Source organism: Apaloderma vittatum, unplaced genomic scaffold, assembly GCF_000703405.1.
Source record: "Apaloderma vittatum isolate BGI_N311 unplaced genomic scaffold, ASM70340v1 scaffold18905, whole genome shotgun sequence".
Taxonomy (NCBI): domain Eukaryota; kingdom Metazoa; phylum Chordata; class Aves; order Trogoniformes; family Trogonidae; genus Apaloderma; species Apaloderma vittatum.
The window spans coordinates 27,798-45,448 of NW_009715666.1; the positions used below are offsets into that span (position 1 = coordinate 27,798).

General features: G+C 38.6%; 1 protein-coding gene across 1 annotated transcript in view; it reads right to left on the reverse strand.

The window, feature by feature from the left end:
* Positions 1-17,426, reverse strand: part of SLC9A8 (solute carrier family 9, subfamily A (NHE8, cation proton antiporter 8), member 8) — a 25,418-nt gene extending 7,992 nt beyond the window's left edge. The window contains exons 1-8 of the mRNA XM_009869244.1: positions 17,150-17,426; positions 12,925-13,005; positions 7,974-8,032; positions 5,128-5,211; positions 4,375-4,476; positions 3,632-3,666; positions 2,640-2,783; positions 1,551-1,689 (exon numbers count right to left, since the gene is read on the reverse strand). Coding sequence (XP_009867546.1) covers positions 1,551-1,689; positions 2,640-2,783; positions 3,632-3,666; positions 4,375-4,476; positions 5,128-5,211; positions 7,974-8,032; positions 12,925-13,005; positions 17,150-17,426 — 921 coding nt within the window. The remainder of the gene's footprint in view (positions 1-1,550; positions 1,690-2,639; positions 2,784-3,631; positions 3,667-4,374; positions 4,477-5,127; positions 5,212-7,973; positions 8,033-12,924; positions 13,006-17,149) is intronic.
* Between the last annotated feature and the right edge of the window lie 225 nt (positions 17,427-17,651).

Genomic DNA, 17,651 nt, shown 5'->3' on the forward strand with positions numbered 1-17,651 from the left:
TCCCTACAATTCCAGTCTTTGAAATCTCTGCTCCAAAACCGCTGCAGAAAATCCAGGAGAATCATTAAGTAGTAAAGGCTTTTCTAAAAAAAGGGAGAGCTATGAAACAGCAAATTAAAATGGCTCACATCTATGTTTTAACAAAAAAATGTCCTTTTTGATACTCAAGATACTTAAAATTACTTTAATCTGTAGTCCTAGATGTGGATATCTGTCAAGGGCCACAAGTTCTGCTTTGCATTTCGTGCATGGTGCTGCAGCACAGTTGCCAAATACAAGCGGATTTTGCCTCCATCGTTATTATTTGCCAAACTAAGCACGCAAGCAATCTCCTCTGTTCTGTCACTAGACCTCTAGTTACTTTCGAATGGATATGACAGAGTTGTGGTAATGTTAACAGTGAGGAATATTCCTTCAATCGCATCTTTGCCTTAATGCTAAAAATACTCCACCTGCCGTTTTTTTAAAAAATTCAGAGGATTAGATACTTGTCACATTCCTTCTGGGTCATGAACCAGCAACAGCCTTCAACTATATTTATCTGCTGGCAACTAATAAGAGATGTCTTTTGCTGCACTGAAATTTTGCATGCTTAGGGTAAATACAATACTCTGAGGCACAAATAACTGTAGTAGGGCAAATAATCTGCTTTTCTCGTTGTCTTAATATGATCTAGACATCAGCAAAAGAAGTGCTGAACATCTGTCTCGCTCTTTGTTGTGATGTATGGAATAATTTAAAACCTCATAGATTTAGGCTAATGAACCAAGAGAGGAAATACGCCTGTATTTAATCAAACGCTCCATTCTTGTTATTTACAAACGAAGCGCGGAGTGGCACGCCCCAGATGACATGAGTAACTGCTGGACAAGCCTAGCAGAAAAGATTACCTACAGTGAAGCCAATGTTAACATTGAACAAGCTCTGAAAAGTAACAAAGGTGACGACTGACTTACAACAACCGTCCGTCCTTATCTCAGCAGACAAGCTTGTGGGTTGTTTAGCAACCAGCTCGTGGAAGTGGAAGAGGCAAAATATAACTCAATGTAAATCCAAACAGAACAATATCTGTATTCGGCTGCCTGAATATGATACGTAGGGACAAATGAGCTGGTCTGACTCAAAAGCCCTCGGGGAAAAGGTGCTTTTTTTTTTTTTTTTTTTTGCCTTTTTAGTTAACTGTTTTATGTATGTAAAGAAAGAACCATATGCTTGTAAAAATGGATTACTATTGAAATGAAATGAATATATTTTGAATTTACAAAACAATTACCGTATTTTGTAACACTCCACTGCATGTAATATAAGCTACTATATAGCATTTCAGACCTTAATTATGTTCATAAAAATTTGATGCAACTTTTTAATACGCACCCATGCACACTAACATAAAAACAAAACAAGCATGAGAAAATCCTCAACCAAGAAAATAATGTCTAATAAGAAATATTCCCTAAGAAATGCTGGAGAAGATGGGAAAGAAAAATGCCATTAGAACACTGAAGTTCACCAATTTATACATGTGTATCACCAAAATTCAAAAAGGATATTAATGCAGAAATAAGACCAGTAAGTGTGCCAAGTGCTGCAGAGCCGAAGAACATCTTAAGAAAGTATCCCAGTGCCTGGAGAAAGGTTTGCCAGCCGCTTACATCTGACATGTTTTCTCTTGTCAAACCTTCTGCTGTGCTAGTTATAATGAAAAAATAAATTTTAAAAAGTGGTTATAAATGCTAAGCCTGGATCCAAAAATACCAAGCATCTTTTGAGAACAACAAAAAAGACTTCTATTTCTTTGTTGCTACCATTCTTAAAAGGCTTTTACTCTGATATATATAACAAGAGGAATGTCAAAAGATGTTAAATCAAGTCTTAGTGTAATCCCCAAAGGGAAACCTAATTCTGCTAAAAATCTGGAAATCCAGCATTGCTCTTCTGAAGAATCCCCAGAATGGCGTAAATAGGCTATGATAATACCCAGTATTACAAAACAATTTTCAAACTTCAAAAAGAAAAAGGAAACACATTTTGCAGAGGTAAAAACTGAAGGCATGAAAAAGAAAGGAGACAGATCGTGCAATCTTCAGGGAAGAACAAATGAACAGGAAGACCTCTCATCAAATATTTAAGTGTGGGGAGAGAGAACAAGGTCACGGCAGAAAAGCAAAGAAGGTCTTAGGAGGAAAGTAAAGAAATCTCTTTGAATTTCAGGAACGTTTTTCAAAGAATTCCATGCAAAGATGACGTGGATTCTAACTAGCGTTCCCTTTGACTGCTGTTAGCCTTCCTGCTCTCCCATAAAAGAACCACAATTGTATCAACAGCAATTAGTGCATTGAAAAATTACTAACTTCACTACCACCTTAGTCTATCTGCTTCTTCTATACATTCACAGTCACATCTACTGATTTCAGCAATAACATGAAGATATATCTATATTTTTTTCATCTTTCAGCCCCAAAGAATTATCATGGACAAAGGATAAGGACATTGGATGTTTTTCTTATGTGTGATAGCCCCAACATAAATATATGACTATTGCATGGATGTTGACATATTATTGTATATCCGGATAACTAATTAACAGAAAATAATGTGTTGGTTGTTTCCATAAATGCACTTAGTTCAAATGCACTTACTTGGTCAAGACAATAGAGACTGCATCATTGAGAATGCTTTCTCCAAAAACCAACATGTTAAGTACAGGATCCACGTTGAGGGCATTGAAAATGGCAATAGTGGCCACGGGGTCAACTGCAGATATTAAAGAGCCAAATGCAAAACTGGGAGAACACAAAAAAGAAAACTAAATCAAAGTATGTACCTAGTAATTTTTTATGAACAAAGATATTATGTGTTATAGTTTCTGCACAGTAAAAAGTTATGCTTTCTTTCCATTTATAAGAACTTGAAGTGACAAAAAGGAAGTTTTCTATTTTTCATTTACCAATACACCAAACAGAAAAGTCATTGTCCAGCTGCAAAGGATATTGGAGAAATATTTATCTCTCAGCTCTCAACAACAGTATCAATGTCTTACTCCAAACAAACAAGAAAAAAATCAGAAGGGAAACCAAACAACTTTATACAGGCTGAACTGTGTTTCTTGCTGGCCACCCAGTTTATTTATTGATTTTAACAAAAAAATGTTGTATTTGCTATACAATAAACAAGCAAATAAACCCCTCAAATAAACCAGGAACAAGCTTTATTTGAGGTGGTGTACTTCTGAAAGCTGATTAAATCCTTTGCCAAGTTCTTGAAAAATCTACATTATTGATACTGAAAACGTCATTCTGTCTTTTGAAAGAAGATTTTGCCGTGGAAGTTACGCCTTTATCAAATATATTATTAATACCAACTAAGAAAAGTTTACATATTTTAACTTTAAAGATTGGTTAAAATAACAGTATTTTTCCTGTCAAGAAAAATCACTGAGCACAGATTAGTATTTGGAAATAAGAGTGGGTTTAGAAATATTTGATCTATATATTAGTTTCATACACCATGTTGCATCTAAGCAATTTGAACAATAACCAGAAGAGCTGACCAGCCACAGTGCATTTCCCATATACAGTTATCTTGAAGAACGTTTCATTTCATATATTACGCCATTTCCCCAAGAGCTTACCTGTCTGTCATGTTGAGTTTATAAATTACATCAGCCTGAAAGAACAGGTAAAACATAAAAAAAAAAAATCACAATCAACTGTGTTTTTTTGCTGTTTTAAAAAAGAAACTACTCATTAAATCGTAAGTTCGTTATCATGAAAAAAAATCACAATAGTGCTGTTACCCAGACTAACAACTGCTCTCCAGTCAGTGATTTACTGCTATAATTCTGGTCAGTCAAAATCAGGGAAGGCCACATGAAACTGTAACAGGTATAGGTGAGTAGAGTAACTAAGGCATTCAAAGGAACGGAAATCTGAGAGCTAAAGAGCAAAGTATGGATTGTTTGGCCTCCCAGAATCAAGTCTGAGAAAAAAAATAATTATTGATGTCTACATCTAACATCTAATCAATGGCAAAACATCAAAGCAGAGAAGCGAAAAATATTATCGACTGAAGAACAGGTAACTGTAATACAGGAAATTAGAGGATGGCTCTACAGAATACAGGTTGGGGAACTCCCTTCCAACAGGAAGAGTGAGTAAGTAAGAAAAAAAAGTAAAACTCACATCTTAATTGAATTTAACATGGAGCATGCTGTGTCTATGGAAGGGTAAATACTATAACATTGCCTCTGTAATAGCAGAGAACTGGACTTTGTGACCCAGGAATTGACTTTCACTACATCTGTCTGCTCTTGAAAAATGGATTTTCAAAGAGAAAGCTGGGTAAACTTAAGTGCTTCAAAGCAGTTATTCTTACCTGGCCCAGGAAATAAATTCCTCCACCTACAATGAAAGCTGATATTGCAGTGCCAAATACAGAAAATAGAGTGATGGAACCGATGTTCTGAAAAAAATTGCCCTGGAACACAATGATATATCAAGTGAATAGTGAAAACCAGGAAATGTCCTGTTTGGGTTTGCATCTAAATTAGTTTCTGATCCACAACTGCTTTTCCTATAATACAGTTTCAATAGTTCGGTTCTAGGTAGGCCAGGATGTACATCCACGCCATCTGCATAAAAAGCCTGCTTGTCAACTTCCCAGTTGCTAGTCTGTTTCCTAGGTTGTGATTTTGTAGGAAAACATCTTCAGTCAGGACTAGAACTGGGAGAAACATCCCGGGAAACATTGGCTCCCAGGCAAAGGGTGAAAAACCCTCGTAAACATTTTCTTCTTCTTTAGCTGCGGACTTGACCCACTTCTGATCTTCTTCCTTCCCATTTTGCCTCCTTCACATCTGCCCTTGTACAGCTCTGCTAACGTAAAAAAACCTCTCCGACCAAGGACAACAACCTCTGTGCAGTCCTAACACCTTGCCAACCTCCAGCTAACAGTAACAAACTGCGTTCCCTGTGTTCTGGGCAGGGAAGAAGAGGCATTCTCAATTCCCTGATGATTAATATGATGGAATTTAACACAATCATTCTAAACTCGTGGAAGATAACTAAAAGTAGAATGTATTCCTAACAAAATGTCAACATGTAAAATGAGTGTCTGGCAGGGGCTAACCTTATGCAATGAATATCCAGATTCAAATATAATAGGTGGAAGTAAAAGCAGGAAAAACATATTTGGACGAAACATTTCTTCTTCCTGCAAGACAAAAATGAAGTATAATTCCACAGCTATCATAACTATCGAAATAACGTAAAATCTTACAAAAGGTAATTATTTAAAAAAAAAAACCAAACACAAAAATGTTGGAAAATGAAAATGTGACTAATCTTTCCCCCTTCTTATCACAAAATAGAAGACTGAATGAAGAACAGTAAACCATCCCAGGGCTGCTACTTCTACTGTGGATTTTTTTAATCCAGTGACAGAAATCTAGGCATAACTTATATTAAGTTACTGTCTCCAAATAAGGTGCACCGAGAACAGGTAACCAAGCACAGTTTCGCTAGAAAACTCATCACCTGACAAGAAGAATCAGATCATCGCTTCAGTACACTTGCAAGTGAGGAGGCTCAAGACACACACCGCTGTTAGGGGTCTGAAGCTTGATTTTTCTTGGTGAATGTAATTTATGCCTGTAATTTAAGGGTACTATTCTGACGGTTCATTTTTACCATCGGAGTGGTATAAGTGAAACCTACCATGAAGCAAGGTGGTTTTTTGTGGTGACTTTACTCTTTGTCATCTAATCTCACCGCTTGGCTAACACTGCTTTATGGAGCAGCACCCCCAAATTGGCACCCTGTTTTCTCCTGCTGGCAGACTAACTACAAAAGGCAAATTAATCATGGATGAATGTGCCTCCCCCTCTTTACCCATCAGGCTCCTTCTTGGTCCTCAACAGTTCTGAATGCAGCAGAACTTGTCACCTTTGCAAGCAATGGTTAATTTGTTTAAATCCAGGTAAAACAGCTGATTGACAGTTCTGCTAAAACACCAGCTTTCAAAAAAAGAAGTACTCATCCCTTTAAAGTTTCATTCCTGTCTGTACTAGAGATAATCATCTTAAAGGATTTGGGGGACTTAGAAAATAAAACTCATCCTTTATACTGAAATGCTCTAGTCCGTTACTCTGTACGCACAATTCTGTGCACTGATGGCTAACGCTACCTCGTTTCTGCCACTACAAACCCCCACGTACCAGATCAGTCACCCTGTTTAAAAGCCACTGAAAGCAGAGCAGTACAAAGAGGTGAGAAATAATGAAAAGGAAGGACCGTGTTTGTGCTGTAGTGAAGCAGAGAACAGGGCAGTAAAACACAAGGACTGTCATTACCAGCCATGCTAGCCAGCAAGAATCACCAGGAAGTACAAGATCCACTGAAGACTCAGTAAGGCATGATCGCAAGAAATTGCATTACAGAGTTCTTAGGGCAAGGATATGACCCAAGAGTTGCTTTGTACACAGATAGAACCTGCAGTAAAATAGTCTATTTTTTTTCCACATCAGGTAAACAAAAAGCTCCAGTAAATTTATAACTGTTTCCAATCATTTAAAACCATTTCATAAAGCACATAATAAGTACTGATTAGGACATTTCACATCTGAAATTATGACAGCCTATGTTAAAACCTAAGCTTTAATACAATCAGAGTAACTTAAATAAGAGAATAATACTGTGATATACCTTAGTTGATAATATAAGCAACTGGACACATCATCTCCAGCGCCTCCCAAAATTTAACCAAATGCTTACCAGAAACAAACTACATAATTTACTAGCCATGATCAATATTTCCTGTGTTTATAGTATCAGTGCTTAAATCAGAGCATACTTTAAGCTCTCTTTTTTCTTCCTACATACATGATCATTTTCAGATTTTTATTTAACCAGTAAGAAGGTATTTTAAAATGTCTTTTGATTTTAAGTCAAATCCAGTTGAACCACATCAGAAATAAAAAACCCAACCCACTAACTATGTAGAAGTTAAATATCACAATGTGATTTTCGAACTGCATAATGGCTTAAACGAATGTACATAGAATTAGAGTAGCTAGCTGACAAAAAATACAAGTATAATATGTAATAAAAAAAGCTACATCTGCTTGAAAATCTATGCATTTTATTGTATTCCAACTAAAGAGGAAAAAAAAGTCTTCTTTTTGGAAAATAACTGCCAAGAAATATTAGGTGCAAGCTAGGATTAAAATTCACTACTCGGCCCAAGATTTTCAGCTTGCTAATAGAAATCCTGTTTAAAACTGGCTATTAGAATCACTGTGATTCCAATCAGTTCACTGATCTAATCCTAATACACTCTCTGATCCTATGGAAAAAATCACGATTTAAATACTGCAGAGTTTGAAATTAAAGCAGGAATAGTGAAGAGTGGTGATAGGGACAAATGGTAGGAGGCAAAATCCTTGTTTCACTGTAGATTTCACCTCTTGGGAGACACTTCTGCCAGGATTCTCCCTCCCTCGGGAAGCCTCTGTAACTCCCCATGTGCACAGACGAGAGAGACGTTGCAGCATCACACACTAATTCAGGATGGAGGGGACCTCTGGAGGTGCCCGATCTAAGCCCCTCCTTAAAGCAGGGCCAACTCAGATCAACCTCAGCAGCTCAAGCCTTTATCCAGCCAGGTTTTGAGTATTTTTTTTATTGTAACTGATCTCAAAGATGCCCAGTACCTTCTTCTACCATGTATCTAAAAGGAATAGATTTGCTACCATAAAAAACATTAATCAAGGGAAAAAAATTGTGTAGAAAATGCTCAGTGGGATCAGGACCTCAAACTGTTTATTTTACTACTTAAAAAAACCCCAAACTTTAGCATTAAGTATGATGTACATATGTTTTGGGAAATTACATCTACAGAAACTCTTATTACAAACAGTCTTATTTTAAACATTTAAGGAGTGCTCTACAATTAAAAATTAGTTGCTTCAAATATACCTTCCAGTTGGCCAGCTTTTGAGCCTCTATGATTTTTATAAAAGCTCCCATAAGGATACCTAGGAGAGAATGAGATAACATTCTGAAATATTCACAAACCACGTCACTGTTTCCATTAACTGTTTATCAGCTCTCAGTCAACAAAGTTTTAAAAGCAAAACCAAGGCAAAACATAAAGCAGCAAGTCCTTCATTCCTAAATCACAAAAAATAGAGTGGTTCTGGGTCCAATATATGACAGTTTCCAGTAAGTTACATAATTATATAGCTTCCCTACAGAAAAGATTGTCACTCAGGATATCCAAATTCTGAACACCCATATTGAGAGTGCTGTGTTCATTGGTTCATAAACGTAGCAGGTTCAACTACTCGGAAATGCTTCTTATCTAAGCTGAAATCAAATAAAATTCCACCTTCCTTGCTAAAGGTTATGAGTTATGAGTTAAGACATCTGCATGATAGCACAAAACCTTCATGCCAATTCAATATTTGCTGTACTATCACACTTTAGTGAAATCAGTCTTCTTCACAGAAGCGAATTTTATCTCAATGAAATCATAGTGCTTACTGGCAATGAAGCAGGCAACAAATTCTGACCAGGGTGGAGACACTGTCAGAACTATTTCCCAAATGAATTACATTTTTTAAGTAATGGAGAAATGCTAATTTGAGTATAAAGAGTGCTGGAAACTCAATGGCTGAAGGTTATCATGCTCTCTCTTCCTATACATGTTCAAACAAAGAAGACAGAAAACTGCAAACTAACAAGATTTCTTCTGGAAGTCAAGAAGTTAATTCATGAACTGTCATTAATTGCTTTCAAGGAGTTGTGAGGAATTTGTCTTTAGTCAGACTCCAGATCTGTGTTCCTGCATAGTTGTGTTTTATTATTTACTGAATAGACTTAATAGTCAAACACTGCGATGCAGAAGTGAAATACACTGAATGAAAGGTAAAATGTGGATGAGAAGCTTAAGACGTGCCTTCCTGTAACTCACGTGTTTTTATCTTCTCATGCTGCAGCTATCAAAAGAGTCTTACAAATAGCATCACATGGATTACTCCTGATGGATGTGTCATACACACAAAGCTGTGAGGCTTAAGCCTTCTTTCATGCAAAAATATGTGAAGGCATTGGTCCCAGAGGGTAGAAATAACCGTTCCATTAAATGGTTTATACAGAAAGAAAGAGCAAAACATTAATGGAGGAACATCAAAGGTTTGCTGTTCTTTGAAGGAGGCCAGAACGCAGATACAGACACTCTCATGCCATATAAACACAGGTCTCAGCATTAACAGTTCGGCTTTCCATTCTTGGACAGAAGCAGTGTCAGAAGCCAAGGATTAGAACATTTCGACTTTTTGCAGAGCAGCAACATCATCTTCAGCTGGTACAGGCTGTACTCCCATCACTTAATCAGAAGTTTATGTGGGGAAGAAGCAAACCACAACAACCAGAGCCTGGGTATCTGAAGCTACAGACTTCAGGAAATGTACTTCCTGAGCAAACTCCCGGTATTTTATGAACTAGCACTGACAGCCCTCACATAAAACTCCGTTTAGAGGGGACTGAAAAGAGAATCCCTTAACTCACTTCTGCTGAAATGGAAGGGCTCCAACCCAGCTTTGTGAAATTGGACCCCTGTGAGAGGGCCAGTCACGGCCTGTGGGCTACAAGCTGGACATCCCTGTCCTACGAGCTCGGGAGGCTTATGTAAAAGACTGGTATCAATCTCTTTTTTAGAGGAAGAGCTAATCACAAACTGACCCTAACAACATCGTCACAGACAGATGAGGTCTTATCATGATATCAAAGATAAATGAAGAACAATATAAATGTAAGGCAGCAGCAGAGGTTAAGGGAAAAGGATGAGTCTGAATCATCCAGTTTAGAACTTTATACAGCACAAGTTACTCGTAGCTGCATATTACAAAAAACAGAGCTACTAGACTGCAATTATGCTATGCGAAGTCGTGAAAAAGAGCTGCACAAAATAATGCATCACCAAGAGGGTCTAAGAGTGGCAGAATCAAAATTTGATGCTGTTTTTTAAAACTCATCCCGCACATCTTCACAAACTAGCCTTCTTTTTTTACTAGATTAATGAACACAGGTTTTTTTTCAGCTGGTTCCATCTATTAAATCAGGTAGATCGCTTTTGTCACGGGGCTAATTGGAAAGCTAAGTCCATAATTTAAGCCTCATTCTTCTGAAAATGTTATAGGAATTTTCTTATTATAAACAGTCTTTATTTTTCCTGGAAACATGTTAAAACTTAGGAATAAATCAAAGAGAAAAACTTTTCTGGCAACTATTATTACCAACAAAATTCCAGTAACTTTTAAGTTCAAAAATCAAAATCCAGCCTTAGAGACTGCGCTCCTGCCTTGTCCACCAGGAGAGTAACGTGCCCTAAAATTATAAACCAGTACCTTCTGAGTAGCTTAAATAATGGGAGGAAAAAACAGCCATGGAAATCACCTTCTCTGCTGCCATATTTATTGGCCTTCAATAACTGGAAATCATTTTCTGTGCTGCCATATTTATCAGCCTTCAATAACTGCCTGAGGACAACTGCTTCATTTACAAGTCAAAATAGGACACACCTCACTTCTGGCACTGCTAGCAAAACTGGATACTTGAAACTCAAGCTGTGTTCTTGCAGCTGTGTAGATCATTACCAGTAACAGAGGTTCACTGACCAGCAATTAGCTGGTAATTCCAGTGATTATACAGATGCCGCGTCCTGTCAACAGAGCTGACAGTATTTTAAATATGACTGAGTCAATAAACTAAATAAATACGGCTTAAGCGACACAGCGACATTTGTTAGCTGGGCTGCTACCGGGTATAACGCTTTCTTGACTTAGTGGAATTGCACTTTGCTGGTATCATCTCTTCTGGCATCATCTCACGTGGTTTGGGAGCTAGATCACAGCTATGCTGTGGCAAGTATATGCCCTCTACGTGAAACTAGAAGAGACGCGCTGCTGCTCCTTCTTACCCATCCTGAGCTGCAGCAACAGCCCCAGCAAGAAAAGTTACTAGTTTCATGAACAAGCTTTGGTTACGGCTGACAGGAGCACAGACCATACCAGCACAGTTAAAATCCTTGTCCTTGTGCTGAGGTGCCAAGAACAAGATACAGAAAGAGAAGAATGTCTGTGCCTCTGCTGCTCACTGCAAAGCTCAGCAGGAGCAGTGAACTAAGTTTGCCTCACAGCTCAGCACCAACCAGTAGCTGGCTTGGGGCAGAATACAAGGAATGAATAGTGAAGAAAATCCAAAACTAGGCCAGCAAGAGGAATCAATATACTGCTGCATTGTAAATCAGTGATTATGCTTAAATTTAGGCTAGCTATTTAATAACAGTGGCAACTAATCTGATTAGAAGCCAAACACCTTTCACTTCTCTTTTTGTGTAGAAAGAGGAAGGACACTAAAGGGGCAGTAATGTCCTTTTGGAACCTCTCAAAACACTGGAAGAGAAAACACATAAGGCATCTCGCCTGTGCATGGCAACCATGTAAGAAGGGAAGAGAATTGTGTCAATAGTGAATCAAACACCGCACGGTTTCTAAGGGAATAACAAAGTAAGTCATGATGATCCGCAGGAGCTCTGATCTTTTGTCACGCTAGGGTAGAGAGAAGCATGAATGCACAAAGGTCTGAGGAATGCTGCTCCTATTAATATGAGGTGTGTGTGCAATACCCAGGAAATCCACACCAGCAATATGACAGATTTCTTACAGGTCTATTTGTTTTTCAGCTGCACAGAAATATTGAAACTCATATAAGGCCTTAAAGTTTCTTTAAGCTTCAATACCTTCTACTACACTAGTAATGTGATGTGGTCTGCATCACCTAAGAGTTATCTAAAAATTCAGGAAGTCATTTCTGCAGGAAAATATGTTTTTCTTTCTGTTAAGTAACAGCTCCAAGATTTTTTCAATCTCAAGATGCAAAAAAATCTGTTTTCCGGTAAACATAAGATACTGAGAAGTTTACCTCCTCCCATTGAGCATCTGTGTGAAAACATAGTTAAGAAATATGAGAGAAGGTACCAGCAAAGCCCAGGAGAAAGTAAAAAATCTACCTGCTCAGAAAGTATTACAGTCCTCCATGCTATGTTAATATTATAGCTAAGCTTCTTTCTCTTTGTGTTGTATTTTTAGAATGGCTGTCAGTGAAAGTGTCACTAGTGATAGAAGCAAAAATATCACAGATTCTTGTAAACAAGTTACAGAGACACCCGAAAAACTTTTGCTGGGATTAGTTAGACCAGTTTCTTTAAACATTACGTTAGACGGTACATTGAGAAAATAATAAATATTTGGCCTGATTTCCTCCTTATTTACACACTTATAAATCAGAAGCAACAGCATACAAACAAATGAAATTACCTTAACATAAAACTACAGGGTTAGGAATAGTCCAAATTTAATTCAAATTAAGTAAGCACCTAATCTTCATTAAGGGTGGCATTCTTCTAGCTCAAGTCATGGTACTACAAGGATAGTGAAGTATCCAGCAGTGCAAGCAAGTTTCCAGGATATACTTACAATCCCCGGTGAGATAAAAATTACATATATAGACGCAGTTGTACCACAACTAATACAAACCCACATACCACTGCAAAGGGAAGGCCAGTCTTGCTGCCAGGGAGTGCTGCAGTACCTCGTCCTACACTGCAGGTGCAAAAATAGAGGAAGATGCCAAAGTACTTGGATAGTGACATCCCTATAGAGCCTATATGTGTCAGTTTACTGGGCCGGTCTCTGCACATACGCTCATTTCTGCAATTTAATGCTATGACTTGGTTGTTTTCTGCATCCAGTTTGCTGCACCCTTCTAGTAATGGTTAACACGTAACAGAGCATTATTTCAAGTACAGACCACTGAGAGTCCCTGAATTAACCCAGAGTCGATAAAAAATGTCATGGTTACTCACCTAAAGAAACAACAGCCACACTCTCTGGTAAAAAATGAAGTCGGTATTTTATCAGTAAATGCACCAATATGATGCAGATAGCTGTGAAGGAAAAAATTGTACATTTAGTACTGTTAGAAGAGAATCAATTACGCTTTTAAGTAGTATTTCTCCAGCAAAACTTCTCCTAATGATTCACTAAAAATCCAGTAACGCAAGTAACCAAATTTTAGTTCAAACCTAATTCTCACTGAAGTAAATGTATCTGCAAGTGACTTAAAATTATCTTCTAAAAATATCAGTACTACTCCTTTTAGAGCTCAATTCTGCTTACAAGAAAACCTTCTCTGAGCAGTAGCCATAAAAAAGTCAGTTATACAGAATACACTGTTTTAAAAAGTTTTTGGTAAACATTTTGTATTTTTTAAACAAAACATGTACCTACACACGGCCTCAATTTAAACTTCAAAGCTACCCACTTTCACATTCGAGTCCCTCTGAGCAGATGGGCTTTACCCAAGTGGATAATCACAGATCCATAAAAATTACATTGGAAGGGAATCTCTCGAGGTCATCAAGTTCCTGCTCAAAGCAGGGCTAACTTCAAAGTCAAAGAAGGTTGCCCAGGACCTTGTCCAGTCAAGTGTGAAAATCTCTGGGGATAAAGAAGTCACAACCTCTCTCAACTCCCATTCCAGTGCTTAAGTCTCTCCAATCCCCATGTTGCAAGTTGTGACTGATGTTTCTTCTTCTTTCTGTGCACCTCAGTGGAGTCTGGCTCCACAGCCTCTGTGACTGCCATTCAGTGGGGCTATGAGGTTGCAGAATGGGTAACTAAATATCCTGGCTCTTGTAACAAGCATCATCAAAATTCTTCAGAGACACATTTACTGCTGAGCATTGCTAAAATTTAAACTATTCAGGGGAAAGGGCCAGTGTAGAAAAACACAAACCAGATTTTGCTCGAAGTTAAAAAAACCTGCATTTTAAATCTGATGCAATATTCACTTACTGTTTTAAAAAATTCAGTTTTGTACTGCAGTAATGTACCCAGTAGGGAAAAAGTCTTGTGTCTCACAACAAAAACGAAGGTTAGAGTAATATGAAAACCCCATCACAGCCTCTGTGCCAATGGTAAAGGCAAGTTACAAAGGATCTGTAGCAGACCTGGGTACCATCCATTGATACGGTTGGAAGATACCACTCGATTCTTTTAGAAATACTGCAGACAGGAATCTTCTCTACAAAAATCAAATAATCCCAGATTATTAAACTCCTAACAACATTGATCTGAATATTCCTCACATTGAAAGTACCATAATTCTTTTCCCATTTTAATTTAGCTCGACAAAGGGTCAAACAAAGAAACATCTGGTCTGCGTGCACTTCGCCCCATTTGCTCACAAATCATTCTGCAGCAGCCTGGAACATTAGCAGTATTACTGCTTGGGTTTTGTCAGAAAGCAGGTGAAATTCAAGCAAAGTCATGTTATACACTGGAATCCAACTATGGCCAGTTAATCACAGCAGAGACTGTTTTAGAATCTTCATTCTCTTCACTCTGTCTTGTGTCTGTGACTTTCAGCCCATTTCGGTGTGAGCAGCCCAGCATCAGGCCACACTGCAACAGCATACGTTTTGAATTTGGGAACGAACTGGCTTCTCAGAACTGCTCTTCGTGGTTTGGTTTAACAGTTTCTTGTAGTTTCTTGAGCAGGAATGGCTCCGTTCATGAAGATTCACAGGGCTCCCTTCCCCACGTTTACCCCAGTTCCACCAATCTTTATGATATTGATGAATCAGTTCTCAAAACGTCTGAGTTTATAGCACAATACCTTAATGCCAACTCACACTGGTGTTTACTTGAAAACACTGTGCTAGAAACTGCAGCCGTTCAGAAGCTAACAAGCACCTCGAACATTTGGCTGCCAACAGCCAGACTATGGGAACAATAGCTTCACCATGTATCGCAAGCAAAGGTTTTATTCACCTGTCAGACCCCATGTTACTGAGTTTTGAATCAATTTCCTGTCTCTTAAAGATGAAGAATAAGTATCCAGTAAGGACAATGAGGATTACTGTGCTAAAAGCATTCTATACTGCTCTTTGGGATAGATCCATAACGGTACCTGGACGTTACGGATTTCCAGTAAGCTCCAATGCAAGCACAAACATGCTTTCTCTTTATCAGATCGAACCACCAGCTCCTCGCTAGCAGCTTCTGACTACTTTGCTTTGGCAACAAACCCAAAAGCAATCAGTTTCAGAACTTCCACCACCATAAATATTATGGCAGCCTGGTATACTCTCTGTTGTCCACCTATTCCTTGAGTAAGACTGCTCAGTTTGTAACCAGCTGACAGCATAATACCTGCTCCAGACACAATATCAGGAGTGCGACAATCAGGCAAGAGGCTAGAAAAAGCCGTGTCCTGGACAGGCGGAAAGAACATCTGAGTACACCCTTAAGGAAGAGCACAGTAAAGGCATAGAATGTAAGATAAGGGAATTCACAGATCACACGACCATGGCAGAACAGGGGTATGACTTTGAAAGTGGTGTTTGAAGGGATAAACGAGGCATAGAAATCTGGGGTCAGAGAATAACTCATCCTACTTCAGGCGCTTTAAATTCAGGACTTGGCTTTGACACAACACAGCTCAGAACGGATCTGCTTCTGGGTCTATTCCAGTTTAGAACATTTCAAAGATCATTTTACAGCTCATGACATTGAAATTTAAGACTACGGTACACATACTCATTTTCACCCCTCCTACACTCTTAAATCAGATTATGAATGGGAATAAATACGAACAATCAGCTTTTGTGTTGGATTTACTTTGTTCAGGGAACTCCCCTGTCCTGAGGGTGATGCTTTTAAGATCCATTAAGTTATCAGACTGCCATAAATAGGCTGGAACACAGCCCAAAAAAATCACAGCTCTGTTCTTAAGTCCTAGGAATACAATTTTACCATGAATGGCCCCCTTAAAATCCATGAGACAAACATATTCAGAAATTTTATTTTAATCTTACAAGTCTTCTGATCTACTGCATTTTGCTCGGGTCTTTCTTTTGTTTCCATTCAAATTCTAATATGTCATTGATTTCTGAGTAAACATTAACCCTCTGAAGACAAATAGATACCTTAGAAATAAGCAGAAGCCTTCTACTTTTTGCTGCCCTTAATAATAGTCATTTATAGCAGATAGCACGGTGGGTTTTTTTTAAACCCAAATGATTTGCAAAAGTTTCTGCATGGCTGTCAACTCCATACCTACTATTCTCCCCATTTGCTGCTGGAAAGAACAACCACTTAGCAGGCCAGCTGAACCATCTGCCATGAAAAAGTCTCTCAGTGTAGCTTGCTATGGATGACCCAAGCACACGCTCACACAAAGGAAAACAGACAAACCCTTAACCCTCCATGAAACTTTTGTTATTGTTGCAGTTTTCACTACAGCATTGCTCTAAGCAGATGACAAGAGATAACTATACATATTCCATTAAAGAAAGATAACAGCCCAGACTTATAGAAAAGTTGGGCATGCATCTGCCATTCAAAGCTCCTATACACGTGTTGCCTGATCTAGTTGAGAGGCGTCCCTGCCCATGACAGGGAGGTTGAATTAAATGATCTCTAAGGTCTCTTCTAGCCTAGGCCATTCTATGATTCTATGAAATACATGTACAATAACATAATTATGGCAGTCAACCTGTTATTATCACACTGTTGTAGGAGGAATACGAAAGTAAGGAGAGCAAGAAAAACAGATACTGAACTTCAGTACCCGGGTATGTACATTTGACTGCCTTCTACTGGCTTACATGGCAAAATATCTGAGGTCTGCCCAGAAGCACTAGAAATAGTTAAATCAACATTTATCTAGTACATTGTCCTCAAAGACAGGTGCAAGCACCACGGAGTATCCTGAGTGTCTTTTTCATACATGAACACATGCCATGTCCTTGGTAAAGAAGGTGAAGACATTTAAACACATATGCACAGAGACCATGGTGAAATGGTTTGCAGTGGTCCTCTGCTTTTCACCGGTTTGGGAGGTCCAGGCAGTTATATACCCAACTTTCTAAATCCCTGTGCCTGAATAATATTTCACTTCATAGAGGGGGGAAAAAAAAAAAAAAAGGAGGAGAAATAAAATGCTATGATTTTGAAAGTTGGCCTGTGTCCTCAAACAGAGGGTATGATTAACAGAGATTAGAAGATTTTCAGTTCATCATTCACCTAAAACAAGAAGACTAAAAAAAATCGTCATGCCACTAGATTGCTCCTCTTGCTGTGCTTGGACTCCAGTCTGAACTGGAAGGATGGGTTTAGCAGGTGTAGGTACCACCAGTTTGGTAGTAGCAGCCAGCGTAGTGTGGAGGGTGACGTTGAAGACTTCATGGGTGGTATTTGCAGACCTGTCAGGATAATACAACACGTGATTATACTGGATGGGAGCAGCATGATAAAGACTTAGCCTACTGAAGATGCACACGTGAAACCACCAGCAGGTCATAGTGAATTTATACTAGTGACCAACACGTTAAGGTCGCTTCTTAAAGGTGATCCCTGGTCACAGACAAATATTGGAAGTTCGGACTCATGGAGCATCATGCTTATCGCCGAGGTCCTTTTTCTACTGCAGACAGTAAATATCCTGCGCTGCAGCCAGGGATGCCAGCAAAGGCCTGACACAGAGACAACGACCTGCCCCGTCCAGCCCGGCCGAGTGTCACACACC